This window comes from Marmota marmota, unplaced genomic scaffold, assembly GCF_001458135.2.
Source record: "Marmota marmota marmota unplaced genomic scaffold, marMar, whole genome shotgun sequence".
Taxonomy (NCBI): Eukaryota; Metazoa; Chordata; class Mammalia; order Rodentia; family Sciuridae; genus Marmota; species Marmota marmota.
Genome location: NW_025999949.1, coordinates 12,329,664 through 12,348,366, shown reverse-complemented (window position 1 = coordinate 12,348,366; position 18,703 = coordinate 12,329,664). Strand labels below are relative to the sequence as shown.

General features: G+C 32.3%; 1 protein-coding gene across 6 annotated transcripts in view; it reads left to right on the top strand.

Moving 5' to 3' along the window:
• The window catches only part of Csmd3 (CUB and Sushi multiple domains 3), a 1,105,037-nt gene that overhangs the window by 843,904 nt on the left and 242,430 nt on the right, over positions 1–18,703 (top strand). For all 6 annotated transcript variants that reach the window (XM_048802035.1, XM_048802036.1, XM_048802034.1 and 3 more), the window contains 3 exons: positions 7,410–7,601; positions 15,132–15,270; positions 18,468–18,655. In XM_048802035.1, coding sequence (XP_048657992.1) covers positions 7,410–7,601; positions 15,132–15,270; positions 18,468–18,655 — 519 coding nt within the window. The remainder of the gene's footprint in view (positions 1–7,409; positions 7,602–15,131; positions 15,271–18,467; positions 18,656–18,703) is intronic.

Here is an 18,703-nt window from a genome sequence, read left to right as displayed (position 1 = left end):
GGGTGGGGGGCGGCTCTGCCCCTCAGCAGGCCGCTGGGCCTGCTCTGTGGGTGGTCACAGTTCCGTCTACCTTGCCGGCGCAGGGGGAGGGGGCAGCTCTGCCTCTCAGCAGGCCGCTGCTCCTCTTCTGCCCTGTTTGTATTCTTAATAGATCCTATTTTGACTGGAGTGAGATGAAATCTTAGAGTGGTTTTGATTTGCATTTCTCTAATTGCTAGAGATGTTGAACATTTTTTCATATATTTGTTGATTGATTGTATATCATCTTCTGAGAAGTGTCTGTTCAGTTCCTTGGCCCATTTATTGATTGGGCTCTTTTTTTTTTTTGGTGTTTAGATTTTTGAGTTCTTTATATATCCTAGAGATTAGTGCTCTATCTGATGTGCATGTAGTAAAAATTTTCTCCCATTCTGTAGGCTCTCTAATCACCTCATTGATTGTTTCTTTTGCTGAGAAGAAGATTTTGAGTTTGAATCTATCCCATTTATTGATTCTTGATTTTATTCCCTGCACTATAGGAGTCTTATTAAGGAAGTCTGGGCCTAATTCGACATGACAGAGATTTGGGCCTACTTTTTCTTCTGTTAGAAGCAGGGTCTCTAGTTTAATTCCTAGGTCCTTTATCCACTTTGAGTTGAGTTTTGTGCATGTTGAGAGATAGAGGTTTAATTTCATTTTGTTGAAAATGGATTTCCAGTTTTCCCAGCACCATTTGTTGGAGAGACTATCTTTTCTCCAATGTATGTTTTTGCTGCCTTTGTCTAATATAAGATAACTGTAATTATGTGGGTTAGTCTCTGTGTTCTCTGTTCTGTACCATTGGTCTACAAGTCTACTTTGGTGCCATTACCATGCTGTTTTTGTTACTATTGCTCTGTAGTACGGTTTAGATCTGGTATAATGATGCTGCCTGTTTCACCCTTCTTGCTAAGGATGTCTTTAGCTATTCTGGGTCTCTTATTTTTCCAGATGAATTTCATGGATATAAGGAAAATAAAAAGGAGACACAGAGTCAAGATGCAGAGGCAGGAAAGAAAGATGGTAGAGAGGCCAAATTGCAAAGCATTATTTATATAGGCTGATAAATAATAGCACATAGCCTTCTCACAAAGGACATCACCATAGTAACTAAATACTGCACCTGTATTAGTTATCTTACTAGCTTCAAGAATAAACTGCTGGGCATTCCAAAAGTGGAAAACACAGTACCTGTTACCCCTCAGGAGTTTGCTCACCAGAGGAACGCTTCCCTGTACATTTCCATGGTCAGAATACCTACACATGACTGCTTTTTCTATTTCTTTGAGGAATGTCATTGGGATTTTGATTGGAATTGCATTAAATCTGTATTGTACTTTTGGTAGTATGGTCATTTTGACAATATTAATTCTGACTATCCAAAAACAAGGGAGATCTTTCCATCTTCTAAGGTTTTCTTTAATTTCTTTCTTTAGCGTCATTGTAGAGGTCTTTCACCTCTTTGGTTAAGCTGATTCCCATGTATTTTTTTTTTGAGATTATTGTAAATTGGATAGTTTTCTTCATTTCTATTTCAGAGGATTTGTCACTAATATACAGAAATGCCTTTGGTTTATGGGTGTTTATTTTCATATCCTGCTACTTTGCTGAATTTGAACTCACTTTTTACTAGTTCTAGAAGTTTTCTGGTGGAATTTTTTGAAAGACCATGTCACTTTTATTTAAGAAGAAATAATGATGTAGTCTCCTCTACGTATGGGGAGACAGCCAGCCTCTTATTAGTTGTTTCTTCTTCCTGCCAAGAAGGGTGTAAGCCATCTAAGAAATTAAAGTCTAGAATAATTATTGAAGAACACAAGACAAAGTCACAGAGATAGTTTAAAAAGGTGAAGCCCCTGAAAGGTCCAGTCCACAGAGCAGCTGGAGATAGGCAATTAGAAAATGGTTCCTGTGGTTTACTTAAGGAGGTACGTCAGAGGCAGGGATAAGGTTCAGGAGTGGAGTCTTGCTTTGTGATGTCTTGTAGTCAGTAGGTTCATTGACATCTTGGCAGGTCACACCCATCTCAGAGGGGCTGTACAACTGCAGCAAGTCACCCCATCACTGATGCTGTGTGGGACTAGGCAGAGCTGAATAGGGCTCACAATGTCTCTGACCAGTCTTACACAGAGGAAATGTCCACTGGAAGTTCCCAGACACCAGATTCTCCTATTCATTAGGCTGAGATGCACGATAGTCCACACACAGCCCACAGATGGCTCTTGACATGTATGCATTCCCACTTTACCCTAAACATCTGTATGATATTGAGGAATTTTCTCGGCCTTTTTATGCCTCAGTTTACTCATTGGAAAATGTGTATAATAATAGTATTCTTGTGAAGTAAATGAGATACAGCTCAAAGTATGCAAATGCAAGAGGTGGCTGATACATATTACTTATTAACAATATAAACTATCTACGTACACTTCTATTTATATACCATTGCCCCATGAGTGTCATTTTTATTAATAATCAGCTGGCATATGAAGTGGAAATCACAGCTGTAGAACAGACTAGCTACTTGGAAATTCCCATTCTAGACTAAAATCCTTGTCCTTGTGAGGTGAAGAAAGCAAGAAATGTGTCCAATTTTTATTTTCAGTTTCATAGAATATAGAGTCAAGTTCAAATTATATTTGGTTGTTAGAGCACATAAACCATTTCACTTTTCAGAATGTTCCTTTTATGACATGATTATAGATTAGAAAGCAAGATTATTAAGTCCTTTTATCTTTGTTGGAATTTGTGCTTACTCAACACATTTATGTCAGGAAAAAGGAAGCATAAACAGAACAATTAAACCTAATAGAACAAAGATACTAATATTCCATTAATTTATTCTGATGCAATTTGAACTAAAGAAATTTAGAACAAAGCAGAAATTATTGATGTTAATATACTGGTGGCCAGTATATGTAAAATGCATATTTTCTGTTATATACTTTTTATTGTTATGTTTACAGTAATTGATAAAATAATTACATATATATATATATATATATATATATATATATATAGAGAGAGAGAGAGAGAGAGAGATCCTATATATTATACCAGAATCAGATAAGATAAAGATAAAGGATCAAAATCTAGAATTATAAATAACAACAAAAAGAAAATTCAAATTAGGATTATATATTTTGTTAATTATATGCAATATAGCTCCTTAAATGGTTATTTGTGTCTTCACTGGCTATAGTTTCTATTTAATACAGAAAAGAATAATGATTGGTGCTGAAATTAGTATTTTTTTCTTCCCACAAACACAGAATATAATCAGTATGAAGTCCAAACTTTGAATAAGAAAATCAGACAATTTTCACACCAAGTAATTTTTTTATGTATTTTAGTGATTGTTTTTAGAACTCAAGTAATTCCAGGAAGTAAAAATCTTATTTGGTTTTTCATTAAACACCATCATTTTCTGTTGCACTTTGAAATCTTACTCTTAATTTGCTTACTAATTGAGATTGGAAAAAAAAAAAAAAAGGAACATCAGAGGTTTGCCATATCTTTTTTTTCAAGTCAACTAGGACTAAAGGTAAATGTATATTCTCACATACTATGTATTAGATGTTATATGAAAGCCTTCTTACTTTAACTATTTGTTCTTGCTTTAAGTCATTAAGCCTAGAAAATCTAACAGTAAAGCAAAAACTCATTTTCCCCTCATAGTTAAAACATGATGATACCAATTTCTTTCATCCTGATGTTTTCCTAATATCACCATACATACATTTTTAGTTTTGGAAAATGTTCATCATAAACTTAGCAATTTGGGGGTACATAACAGTTCGGCACAGAAGGACATGGTACATAGACCCTTAAAAATGAAGTTTTCTAGTAATCTTTTATGTTACTTCTATTTAAATAACAATCTCTATATCTTTTACATACTTCTTTCCAGTGAAAATATTCTTAATGTAAATCTGGCATGTAGGACAACATTCTTTAATTACGTATTGTAAGTGCAATCAAAGGTCAGTTTTAGTTTTGGTGGAAAAAATTCCAGAGCAAATCAACAAATCATAATGGTTGAGTTGATGACAACAAACACTTCATAAAAAAATCCTTATCTGCTCAGATCCTGTAATGCCTGATGTTTTGCTTAGTTCTCTTCTAAGGAACACTAATAGTTATGAACAAACAAAATTCCCCAGAATTGTAAAACCAAGTCCCTATACTTCCCTTCCTATTCTCTAGTAAGGGCCCAATTGCTATTCTAATCATTGAGACCAACTTTCTCAAAAATAACTAAAATGGAGGATAGAATGAATATTTTTAAAGGTAGATTTGCATTTATGTCACCTATAGTTTTTCTACTTATGGATGTAATTTCTACCTTCCAACGTGTCTTAATAGGACTTATTATTTTATATTATTATCTAAAGGGGGAGAATTTGAATTTCTGAGATACTTACAGGTAGAAGAAGATAGTCTTCTGTAAAATTCAGTGGTTTTGGTTCAGTTCTGAAATCAGACATACTAAGCTTTAAATCCTTGTTCTTAGTTTTTGTAAAAGTTAAGGTAGGTTACTTAACAGGTTAGTCTAAAATAAGAATATGATGGCGTTTGACTCATAGGTTTGTTATGAGAATTAAAGAAATTATACTTTCTAAGTCCTGGATCATTGCTCAGGAATTCTACAATTTTAGTAAAAGAAGCAAACTCTATAGGTCTTTTAATTATTAAAAGATCATCCTGCTAGAATAGGAGTTAGGAAACTAACTAGATTTTGCTTCATTAAATGATAAGCAAAATGGTAAATGAAGCTACATTTTGCAACTGTTCAAAAAAAGTAATACTAAAATTAATTCTTTAAAATGTAACATTTTTCCCTTAAAAGGTGACTGTTCAAGGTAAATTCCTTAAAAAAAATGTAGACACAAATATATGTATGTATATCTACATAAACATAGACATTCACTTTTTTGTTACTGCTTTGAGGCAGAGTTAGGTTTAATATCTTGCCAATATTTTTTTTTTCAGTTTTTTTAGGCATTAACTCTATTAACTGCATTAAGAATGCTAAAAAAAATGTATATATATATAGTCTCCACTAAAATTGGCAGGTAGTCTCATTATTCAGCTTTATGTTGTTAAGTCCTCTTGATTACCGTATAACTCAAGTCAGAACACTATGAAACTACAGACATTCTCCGGTTTCTTTGTTATATATGTGTATTAGATAGATGAGTGGCAACAAGCTTGATGGATAGATTTTCAGATTATTGCTATATTGACCAATCCATAAAAACTGAAGACTCTTCAATTCTATTGTTTTCACTCATTTCTTTGTATTCTCAGTACCTACTACAATGTCTGGCATATATTGAGTTAGTAAATAAATAAATGAGTGAGTGAATATTGCTCATGTGTCATTAATCCAGCAATTCAAGACATTATTTTAATGACTATTAAAAATGGTTTAATAAACTATTAAGAATAATTTTCACAAGCACTGGATCTTTCATTTGTAAATGTAGCTTAATAGTAGCTTAAATGTAAATTTTAATGGCTTCCTTGTCTTGAAACTACATGCATTCTGCATTCTGGTATTTTAAAATATTTGTGTTCTGTTAATCTGAATAATTGATATTAATTGTATTGGATAGTGTGTTATATATGTGCATAGAAAAATAATGTTTTTTTAAAATAGTCTCATAGTACTCTCTTCTAATGATTTTTATTTTTACAGAATTGTAGTTTTTTGCACTCTTCTACAAAAAATAAAGAAAGACTCTGTAGACCTTTTACCAGGTTTTCCCCCACAATAATAACATCTTGCATAGATACAGTACAACATTACACAGAAAGCTTATATTGATGCAATTCCCTAACCTTATTTAGATTTCATCAATTTTGCATGCACACACATGTGCCAGGTATGTGTTTATTTAGTCCTTGGTATATTTCTGTAACTACCCTTACTGCCAAGATTCAGAGTAGTTCCATCACCAGGTCCCCTCATACTACTTGATTATAGCTAGTTTCTTTCCTCAATCTTCCTATGTGCTCAATGGTGAGCAACCACCAATCCATTTTACCCTTTTATAATTTTGTCACTTCAAGAATGTTAAAGGAATCAAACAATATATAACTTTTGATATTTTATTTTTACACAGCACAATTTCCCTGACATCCATTCAAAGTATGGATGGGGATCATTCATTTATATTGCTGAATATGGATTCACCACAGTTTAATCATTTTCTCTGGGATAAATTCCCAGGGGTGCAGTTTCTGGGTTTTATAGCAAACACAAACTTAGTTTTGCAAGAAACTGCCACAGTCCTTTACAGAGTGGCTGTACCAGTTTACATTCCCAACAACAATTTATCAGGATGAAGTTTTCTCCATAATCTTGGCAGAATCTAGTGTTGTCATATAAACCTATTTATTTAAAAAGTAATTCAGCAAATCTGATATAAATGTAATATCTTATTGTGGTTTTGATTGTCAATGATGTTGAACAGCTTTGCATGTGCTGTTTGATATGATTTCTTCGGAATGTCTTTTGTCCACTTTATAATTGGTCCCATTATTGATTTCCTTCTTCCTTTTTATTTATTTACAGAAGTGGGGGGGGCAGCTACTGGGGACTGAAATTAGGGGCACTTGACCACTGAGTCACATCCCCAGCCCTATTTTGTATTTTATTTAGAGACAGGGTCTCACTGAGTGTTTAGTGCCTCACTTTTGCTGAGACTGGCTTTTAACTTGCTATCCTCCTGCCTCAGCCTCCAGAGCCTCAGGAATTACAGGCACGCGCCACTGTGCCCAGCTCCTATTTCTTTTTTAAATTGGTTTTGAGAGTTTTTTTTTAATATACTCTATTACAAGTCTTTCATGAGTTATCTCCCAAACAAATATTTTCTCACAGCATGTAGTTTTCAACTCCTTCACTGTGTCTTTCTCAGAACATGTAATGATTTTGAGAAACTCTAATGTTTAATCACTAAAATGCTATAAAACGTGAAACAAATAAATAATTTGTTAATAATTTGTATGTTAATAATTTATTGTAGCCAGCTTCAGTTGTATACACCTATAAAGAGGCCTAGGCAGGAGGATGCAACTTCAAAGCCAGTCTGATGAATTAACAAGACCTTGTCTCAAAAATAAAAATAAAAAGGGCCTAGGATGTGGCTCAGTGATATAGTGCCCCGGGATTCAATTACCAGTACAAATTAATTAATTTAACTATTTATTAATTAAATTGATTAATTAGTTGGGCAGACATTTAAAATTTTATCTAAACATGTTTTAAGTTATTCTAAAAGCACACAGTTTTGTGAAAGGTTCTAAACTTTAAACTTTGGAGTTTGGAGCTTCAAAACTTATTTTGTTAGTATCCAAACTCAAGTTTTGTTTTGGTCCCTTTATAGGTTCAGTTGCCACTGCATGTCGTGACCCAGGCATTCCCATGAATGGGACTCGAAATGGAGACGGAAGAGAACCTGGGGACACTGTGGTTTTTCAATGTGACCCTGGATATGAACTTCAAGGACAGGAAAGAATAACCTGCATTCAGGTAGAAAATCGATACTTCTGGCAGCCCAGCCCACCAGTCTGTATAGGTATGATTAAAGAATAATTAAAATTTTCTATAAATGTAAAACAATGGTTAAAAGCTGGTATTGATGATATTAAGAAAGATATATTATGAAAGATTCTATATGGTAGTCTTAAGATTTCAAAGGACTATGAATCTTCTCAAAATGTACAAAAGTTAAAGGATCATAATTTTTTTTCATGAGCTAAGATTCCATAATTTCATTAGATCCTCAATAATCCTAAGGCCCTCAGAAAGTTATAAATCAAAGCTCTTGAAAAATCCTGATCATCCTTTATTTAGTACATTAATGTAGTTATCCATTGCTTTCAAAATTCGGAATGGATTCAGATTGTATGTTTCATATAGGCCATACTGATCTTGCTTATAAAATAGTTATTTCTTCTAAAAAAGAAAGTTTTATCTGAACCTATATGAGAGTTCCAAACTTTAGCTTTTCATTTAATTCATGTATTTCAAAAATTTTTCAATTTTTATTTTGATGGTCTAAGGAGTTGTAGTAACATGACTAATACTTCCAACGTCTAAATTTTGTCTGCATGCTCTGTCCTTGAGTCCACAGTCAGGCTCTAGAAAAAATACAAATTATTTCAGCACTAGATCTGAGAAAGAGTTAAATGAAACCAATCAAACAGTCTTCTATATAATTAATTAGTTTAATCTGAAACCATTTTGTTCAGCTCTTTTAGTATTGATATCAACATGAATTTACTATACATTTTTATTGAAGTACATTTTCTCTACTCGAAATTTTATTTATTTACATAGTCTGTCTTTCATTTCACTGTAATCAGCCTGAGAGAAGATTCCATATCTTGTTCATCTTGTATTTCTAATGGCATTCACTGCACACAAATTTAGCATGTTTTTGAAATAAACTTAATTTTGTTCACTTACAAATATTTTCAATAGAATCTCATAGTGATTTATTTTGAAAGTCACATGGAAAAGAATGTTCAGAACCTCACTTAGAAGTGAACAACTCATGTATGCACTCAATTATTCAGTTTTTTTTTTACTCTACATTGTAACTTCTCATGCAAAAGTTGCAAAAGCTTTTATCATTAATCATTTAATGTGCCCCACTACTACAGTGAACACTGGGAATTTAGCAATAAAACAAAACAGTAAACTTTCCTGTTATCAATCTATTTTTCACTGAGATAAAAATCTGTTTTTAACATCACATTTTCTTTATTTTGTAAGGTGGATTTAAAAAACATGATTTGCTTACATTCCATGCTTTTGTAATTATTTCAAAATGAATACTAATGTTTCACTAAAAAGCACCAATAATAATTAGAAAAAAAAAAAAAAAACACTATTTGTCCAAAAGGAACACAACCAAATAAACAAAGGCCCAAACCAGTCAGACAGTTCTAGATCTCTTCTGTAGAAAATGAGGCAGATGACAAAGAAGTAATCTTACTAGATTTTTTTTTTCTTAAGCACAGAATAAGGCCATAGCTACAGTCAGTTCGTCCTTCACTATACCTCCCTTTACAAGTTATTTCCTGCTTACACCTAAGTTGTTCTTTATTCATGAGTGCAAGATTCTAAATAATTAAACATAAATTAATTTGCATTTGCTATAATTATACTCATAAAGGCAGAAAAAAAATTTAAGAAATTTCTCCAAAGAAAAAAAGACTGAAAATATGGGTCATACATTTGTTTTCATGTAATTATTTATGACTGAGTTAACCTAAAATGTTCTAATTAAATTAAAACTTTAGTTTCTAATTAGTTATAATTTGACTACATAGTACATCAGGAAAATTATTATATAGAGAGGAAATAATAGAACACCACAGAATTTATGTGGAATTTCTCACTTTGTTGTCATTCTTAGATATGTACACTTAATAGGATTACCAGAGGGGCTACATTATGCCAAATGTTTTTATGCAAAAATCTAAAATACTGAATAACTTTATTATAGAAAATACTAAAATTCAAATTGGAAGAGATTAATGAGTTCTGAGATATGTAATCATAAAATTTCATTGTGGCAACAATATGCTGTAGCTAACAAGGAAGAAAAAAAATGAGTTCCAAATCTTACTTAAATGCAGAAGGTTGTGGAAAGTATTTGTGTGGATTATGGTACAGTATATTATTTTTTGGTAGGGAAAGATAGCTTGAGGAGAAGATACGCATTAGAGCTTCTCTGAGAAAGAAAATAACCTAAAAAAAAAAAAAAAGTCTGAAAAATTGCTAAGGCTGCAAAAAGCCTGACCTCTGAAACTGATAAGAAAGAACTCCATGATTGGAAATACTATGCCAAAGATTAAACCCTGAACTGTTTAGAAACTCCATAAGTCTATGTCTCAGACCCTGGAGCATAAAGCATTTTTCTTGCATGTAGAAGTAGTCAGCCTCATAGCAAATGGCAAACAGAAGAGACGTCATCTTTAGAAAGTTAATAGAATTCATTCCAATGAAATTGACAGTGTGAAGATTACTTTGACATTGCCAGAGGGAATGTAGCAGCACTTAATATGAAGGTAAATAACAAAGACATTAGCATGGGTAGACTGCTCAGAAAAACAGTAGATACAAATAAAATTGAATTGGAATAAAAAAATTAAGAAGATTGCAAAATAGTTATCAATAGATGATGCCCATGTAACTGCTTCCCAAGAAACTATATTCAGAATAAATCATTCATATCAGAATTCCATGGAAACTAAAAATTTAATTCATAGATTTCTGATTTTATTTTGGATATTTTCTGATTAGATAAGTAAAAGTAAAAATGCATTTCTAAATGCTATTTAAGGTTGAGTATATTTAAAATATAGTTTTGTTTTGTTTCGTTTTTCTTCAGTGATTGTTTAGGTTTTACAAATGTCAGCTAACATTTTTGCTTGTCTTCCTGGCTTTGTAGATTTTTAAAACCAACAGCAGCATTGAACTATATTGAGAACCCTTTGATAAATAATCTGAATACTAAAATAAAAAAAAAATTAGGGGAACTTGTGACGAATTAAGAGTATTATCATGTACAATATCCAATAAGATACCTAAAATATGTATGTAATGAGTTTTCTATATGTAACGATTTTTTCTATATCTTTAGTGATCAAGGATTCAAACATATAATATGTATCTATATAAATTTCTCAACAATAAAGAATACCAGCATTTTAGTAGAAAATAAGGAAAAGTAAAACGAACAAAATTGATCCTTCACTATCTATCAAATTGAACATAATCCCCCCAGTTTAGCACCTGAAAAAAAATCACAAGCAATATTTTACTATCATTCCAATTCTCTTATGTACAATACATGCATATTTATATTTGCTATCACACATATTTTTCTTACATTTTTTTCATATTCACATATGATTTTAAAACCCCCAAATGCAAATTAAGCTGTTTTTTTAATCAGAACACCAAGGTACAAATTAGTTTGCACATGTATCTCTCCTATTTTCATAATCAAAAGAACCACTAGTAATTCAGCATTCATGGAATATTTAGCATGTGCTGAATTCCAGGCATGAAGTACCATATAAGGAACAGTCTTTAGCTTACATATTAATGGTCAATAATGACACCTGAATGAATATTGAAATGTAATATGAGAAGGGAAATAGAAATAAGCAAAGGTTGCTATGGATACTAGAGAAGATTGAGTAGCTGAAACAAAGTTCAGGCTGGGATTTCCAGGAAAATTTCCTGAGGGCAGTGATGAATCTTAAAAATGTAAGTAAAGTTATATAAATGTAGAAGGGTAAATGGCATTTCAGGGAGAAGGAATTGGATAAGCAAAGTCCTAGAAATACAAAGAACTATAGTTTTTGAGTTGATGAGATCAGAAAAGTTGCAGAGGTCTGGTCATGAAATCTGTACTGGAGTTGAGCATTATCTTTTAGGCAATGTAAAACAAATACAGAATTTTATGTGTGAACACATTATGATTAGATATTTTCCCTGAGAGGACAAATTGGTAGAATCTAGACTATCTTTAGAGGAAGCTGTTGTAATTCTAAAGAGAGAGATGAATCAGGTCAACAAATATGGTGGTAGGCAAGAAAAAAAAGCCAAACTGAAAAATAAATGTAAGATAGAGCCTTGGCTGGGCTGTTTGATGGATTGGGTATAAGGAAGCAATTTTTTAAAAAGGAAGAATTTTAGTCTCCTGACTGGGGAATTTAGGTGGATGATAGTGTAAATCCAGCCTTTCAGGAACATGGGGATAGATACAAATTCAACTGAGGTTTGAGTATTTTGGATAATCTATGTCTGATGTACCTATAGACTACCAGGTAGAGATATGCAGTAAACACTCAGGCCTATGGTTTAGAATTCAGCAGAGATCTGCAGGAACAGATAGAAAAAGAAATAAGTAGTATATAAAAATGGAAGAAGGAATATAATAGAATAAAATATTAGGAAAACTAGCTAGGAACTCAGAACACCAAAATTATAAAATCAAGTGAAAGAAGAAGAAGAAATAAATAAAATAATAATATAAAAATCTATACAAAACATTAGGAAAAGAATAGAAGTTGAATTCCAAAAAAGTAAGTGAATGAATTTAAGGTGAATTCAAATTCACTTCTAGGTAATAGTGACTATGGATATGAAAAGAAAGAAAAAGACAGAAAATTATCTATTATATTTGTAAATATAAAAGTCAAGTAAGGTTGATGAAGAATTATTTGTTTGGAGTCAAGGAGGCTGAGGTAGAAAGCAATGGTTGAGGAGAGAACTGCATGAGGAAAAGACCAGATAAAGACATCTGCATTCCCAAGCAATAAAAAGGTTATTGTGTCTCCTGGGATATAATTTTAAATAAATAAAATTCTAAACATAAGGTAATTATTCTCAGGATGAATACTTTGGCACTTTCCTTTGAGATACAAACTGAGAAAAAAATTTTCCCCCTTGGTGAATAAAGAACATAGGTACAGAGACACTATTAATTTCTCTTTCAAAAAAAATACCTAGTTGCATCAAATTAAAAATAATTTGCATAACTCTGAGGGTCTCCTTCCATTTCCATGCAATTTCCCTTCTCTCTCCCTTTCCCTCCCACCTCTCATCCCTGTTTAATGTTAATCTTCTTCTCATGCTCTTCGTCCCTACTCTGTTCTTAGTTACTCTCCTTATATCAAAGAAGACATTTGGCATTTGTTTTTTAGGGATTGGCTAGCTTCACTTAGCATAATCTGCTCTAATGAAATATGATATATCAAGAACTATGTAATGTTTTGAACAACCAACAATAAAAAATTAAAAAAAAATAATTTGCATTTGGTAATAAGAAACTCATATTCAAAAAACATTTTGTGGTGTAGATGTGGGAAGGAAGGACTATTGCAATTGGTAGAAGGGGATTATTGCAACAGGGCATAGATCTCTGCAGCCAGAGATCTAGGTGGTTCAGGAGTTAGACAAAAAATGGTTTTTCTTCTGTAGAAAAGAGTAAGCAAGGCAAGAAAGAATGAAGAGTGGAATGAAAGAGTGTCTCCTGATTGGTAGATCAGAGTGTTGTACTGTTCTCAGAAAGGATTGCATGCTAAATCACAGCTAGGTGTGGGACAAAGTTCAGAAGCCTAGGGAAAGGAGAGAAAGATAACCAAAGCTTGGTAGACAAGAATTTTGCTAAGATTTATCAGTAGGGACAAAGAGGAACTAAACATTTGAGGCAAAGAATTGGAATTTTCCGGGTCTAAGTCTGGTTTTGTTACTGTCAAATGAGGGAGTCTTATATAAATCTTATGGGGAACTATGTTTTCTTAAAATAAGCTCTGTTCCTGAACAACAACAACAACAAAAAAGTATATGAGGAGGGATGTGAGGATTTCTTAAACATCAGGTAAAAATTCAATCCTCTGTTAAAAAATAAAGGAGAAAGGAAATAGTTTTTAGGGAATTTGTTTTATATTTAGTATGTGAGACTTTAAGAAAGATAATTAATTAGAAAAGGTTCTGGAGAAGGCAAAGGGATTATGTAACCAGGTTGATGGTTTTAATTGATTATTTGGAGGGACTCTTTACCCTCAAATTTAGGCTTCACTTAGGTTTGAAGGAGGAGGCTGCCAAAAGTTGAGACTTTATGCATAATCATTGATAAATGCCACAAAAATATACAAATAATAGGAAAAGAGTAGTGAATAATTAAGTCTAAGCAACTTAATATTCCCCATTATAGTAGGAGCCAAGCTCATTTTCTACACAGTAACTGAGGTACTAAGACATGAGTAGCCATGGGACATGGAGGAACACAATAAAAGATATCAAAAAGTATCATTCACACAGTAAAGATGATTTGGCATATCTAACAGAAATGCTGAAATGTTGATATAACCAAACCAGTTTTTGCTGTCAAAAGAATCAGCATGCCTTTTGGCTTAAGGGTAACATTTATCAGGCAGAAGTATAATCTTAAAACTCGCATAATAGTGCTGATGTGCCAATTATGTGTAGAAGACATCATGAGAACATGAAAATTCAGTCTTCCACCCACTCCATACAAACACAAAGTATATGTCTCTGTGCGTGTATTTATTTATATTCCACTCTCCTACCCCACCACCAGGGAATCCATGACTTCATTTCCCTGTTTTTGTTGTTGTTGTTGATGATGCTATCAACTCTGTAATACATTATTTTCTGAACATATCTGTTTTAAGACTAAAGAAAAACACTTCCCTGAAGAACCTGTTTTCTGAATTCCACTGACAATATTTTGAGCCTCTCTACTGAAAAACTACAGATACCTTCATTTGAGGCCACTATCATGACTTTAGTAACTGCCCATTTTCATTAAGTCAGGCAACTAGATTTAAGGATATCCTAATGTTCAATATAAGAAAGTTGTAAAGTACTGTAGTTTCTCAGAAAATTATCCATTATTGCTCATTAACAGTATCAAAGCCTTTTGTTCCATAAATACACAAAAGGTACCAGGGAAGAGATGAAAAGCAGCTGAAGATACTATATCTGTTACTCCATTTATTATTATTATTATTATTATTATTAATTTTTTTAATTGTAGATGAACACAATAACTTTATTTGTTTATTTTTATGTGGTGCCAGGGATTGAACCCAGTGCCTCATGCATGCTAGCAAGTACTCTACCACTGAGCCACAACCCTAGCCCCTGGCCCTCCATTTATTATAAAGATTTTATTTTGTTTTATTTTTTTCCCTATTTTTTTCTAGTAACTTTCTTATCTCCATGGGGAAATCATCTTTACCCCTTTACAAATGGTTTCCTTTTACACTAAACAAAGTAGTAATGGAAAAAGAAAGAACTTTATATGTAATTTTTTATTGATTTTGGAAGCCAGAAAATCAGCTTAATTCAATGAATCCATGTTCATACCATATATTCAATATTTTAATGATTTTTCTTGAAAGAAAATGCAGTGTTCAAGCATCCAGTACCATGAAAGTCAGGTCTGTGCTGCAAAATCTCATAAGCCCTCTTAGAGAAATGTTTTCACAAATATTGATAGCTAATGAATTTTATTAATCTCTTAAGGGATTTTGTTTGCTTGTTTAAATTAAAGCACCCTGTGGAGGCAATTTAACAGGATCTTCAGGCTTTATTCTTTCGCCAAACTTTCCTCATCCATATCCACATAGCAGGGACTGTGACTGGACTATCACCGTCAATACTGACTATGTTATCTCCTTGGCATTCATCAGGTGAGTTCTTATACAGGTCTACATTTAAAAATATTTTTTGGTTATTTCAGTGTAGTGTTTGTACTAGGTGATTTTTTTTTGTTTCTGTGTTTGACGTTTGTTATTATTTTTCTCCAAACTCAATACCAATACTTTGTAATTAACGATTTGCAAAGCCTTGAATAATAGTGTAGCAGTTTTGAAGTTCAGTGGGTGAGAATCTTCACCAGATTTCTAGTTGGGGAAACATGTTGAAGGTCAAGAGGTTTACTGACTAAAAGTGTGATCACTTTATAACATTTCCTCTATCTCTGTACTTATCATCACTGTATCCAAAAATTCAGTTTTTCCTAAACTTCAAGATTAAAGGTCAGCACTTCAATAATTTTCTTCTTCCATATTTACACTACTCAAAACCTTTCAAAATATTTTAAAACCCACATGTGCAGCACTATTGCTGGGCTTGGAAAGACACATATTCCCAACTACTTTTCTTTTTTGTGGTCTTGTTAAGTCCAACTGATAAAGAAATTTTTATGGGTTATTTCTGTATAACTTCTTGGCAGAACTTATCTCAAGATAGAGCTTTACATAGGAGTGTTCCAAACTTCCATTTGTCATGTAGTAGTAAAAATCATAGGGTAAGCTTAGTACTGAAATAGTAAGGAATGCAACCTGTCTGGGAAAAATAAGCAGTTGGGTTTGAGTTCTAACCTTGCCACTCATCTTTGTTACCTTGAATAAGTTACTTATTTAAATGAATATCTGCTTCTTCACATGGAGACAACAGTTGTGTCATGGAATGTGGCTTCTTTCCTAAATGTTTCAATGAAAAGGGTCGTGGGTTTTGTTCAATGGTGGATTGCTTGCTTACCGAGCATACATGGGCCCTGGACTTGATCCCCAGAGCCACATAAAGGTTTCCATGGAAGTGTGAGGTAATAGTAACAAAAGTATTTCCTAAGTAGAAATTTTCCTTATATAACCAGTTGGTTGACCCTACAGAGAGGTAAAACAACCACTCTTTCTGCCTCCAGTGTGTTAAAGCTGAGTAATATTTATGTAAAATGTTAAGCTTAAATTTACAATATTTTCTAATATATCAAAGCCAGATTTTAAAAAAGCAGTAAAGATAATTAGAAGTCATAAAAATTTAGCAAAATTATGAATATATGAAATATATGCAACAAAAATTATATTGTTAGTTATATGCAAGGACCCTGTTATAAGACCACTTCCTGAGTAAATACTATTATTTTCCCTATTTTTTAAGTGGAGGAAATGACAACATAGACATTAGAAATACCAAAATGTTTGACATAAGGCTTAGTTTACTTATGAAATTATTTTAGTTAATAAATTAAGAGTAGAAGACTACATTAAATGAAACACATGACATAAATTTGGTTTCCATCTGTCATTTATTATGTGACTTAGGGAAACAACTGACTTTGAAGGGACTTATGTACTCATTGATAAAATTAAAATCATAATCCTTTCCTTATACCACAGGATTATTGGAAATACCAAGTTAATATTTATGAAAGTGCCTTATAAAATATAATTTACTATTAGAATGTTCTATTCTTCCACTTGTTGTGGGAAAATATTATGGCTAAGATGTTAAAATTTCCTTGAAAAAATAATTTTTGTTCGATTTTCATTTTCAAAGGAGCTATAAATCAATATTTTAAGCATTTAAGACAAAACTAAAATTTTTTAAATGTTCAGTACTTCATTGTTAAATAGGCTTTAAGCCTTCAGAACATAATAAATACTTCTGTGTCAATTACAAACCATTTGTTTCCATTGGTCCCTCCCAAAATTGAGATAGACAAGGAAGTTGTAATTACCATCAAATCTTAATGTGGAAAGAGATGAAGTTCAAAGATTATGCTTTGTCCCAGGATAAGGGTAATTGAAATCAGGCCCAATCTTCTGATTTTTGCCATTTTTGTACCAGCAGTTACCAAAATTCAGGTCCCAGCTCCACTGAAAGATTTGAAGACAAATTCACTGGACTTGGGAAGCAACTGAATACATTAAAACAAAATATGATAGTGTGAAGTTTCTCTAATTTCCTCATGTTACAGGAACATTTATATATAAAAAGGTTAATAACTTGTACTCCATCCCAGTCTTTCTTCACCACCATTTATGCACAAGTAAACTGAGTGGTTGGACTTAGCTTTCCTATGGAGGCACACATGTTAAGGATGAGAAAAACTGTATAAACTTAACCTCTATACATTCCATAGATTTGGAAATATGTTTCACCTAACAAATCTCTTTTAGATACAAAGATGATAAAATACTGAATTAGTTTTGCTACTGATGGATGTTTAACATTGTCAAGCTTTACTGTTTTCATTTTAAAACATGAATTTGTTGACTTTTCTTAATGACTCAGATGAGCCCATTTCTTTTCACTGTGTTTCTCTGCCACAATATAAAGTTAGATAATAAATCAATTTATTGTTTGTCTCCTACTTTCTATGAATATGACTAATATGATCATTATAAGAAAATTCTCATGCTTTTGAAGGTTAAAACCAGTTTATCATGGAACATGCAATATTTAAAATATTGATTTGAATAATTCACATGCTAAAATATCATTTTCAACATTATCTAATTTTGAAACAGTGTGATTTCTCCTACATTGTTTTAAAAGAAGAAAATATTTACTTTCAGAAAAATGAAAAGCTAATACAATGTACAGTACTTGAAATAGGAGCCTTGAAATAGTATTTTCATGATGTAAACTACATGGATAAAGCTATTTAAAATAGCTTATTCACTTTATTGATATAGTAACTGATTAAGGATACATAGCTAAGAAGGGCAGAAGCAAGGCTTAAACTCACATCTTCTGACTCTAAATCCTACAACTCTCATTAGTTAAACTCTCTCTGCCTTACAGTATCTTCTATCTCCTCTAGATAAATTGACAATGTAGAAATATTTGAAAGTATCAAGATTTTGTTTTCCTTTTTCCCTGCTGATGTGACATTCATATTCAATGTGTTTATTTTCAAGCCAATTTTTTAATATTAGATTATTTTGACATGGTCTATTGTTCATTTTAGGCACTGAGTATATGAATATATGATTATTATGGTTAATACTCTAGCAATAATAATAATTCTACTTCCTCTCTCTCATTTTCTGTCTCTCTCTTTCTCTCTCTCTCTCTCTCTCTCTCTCTCTCTCTTTAGTTTTAGCATAGAACCAAATTATGACTTTCTCTATATATATGATGGACCAGACAGTAATAGTCCACTGATTGGAAGTTTTCAAGACAGCAAGTTACCAGAGAGAATAGAAAGCAGTTCAAATACTATGCATTTGGCTTTTCGGAGTGATGGATCTGTTAGTTACACTGGATTTCATCTAGAATACAAAGGTAAATATGAACATTTAATTGTATTATGAATGATTTAAACTCTGGTTA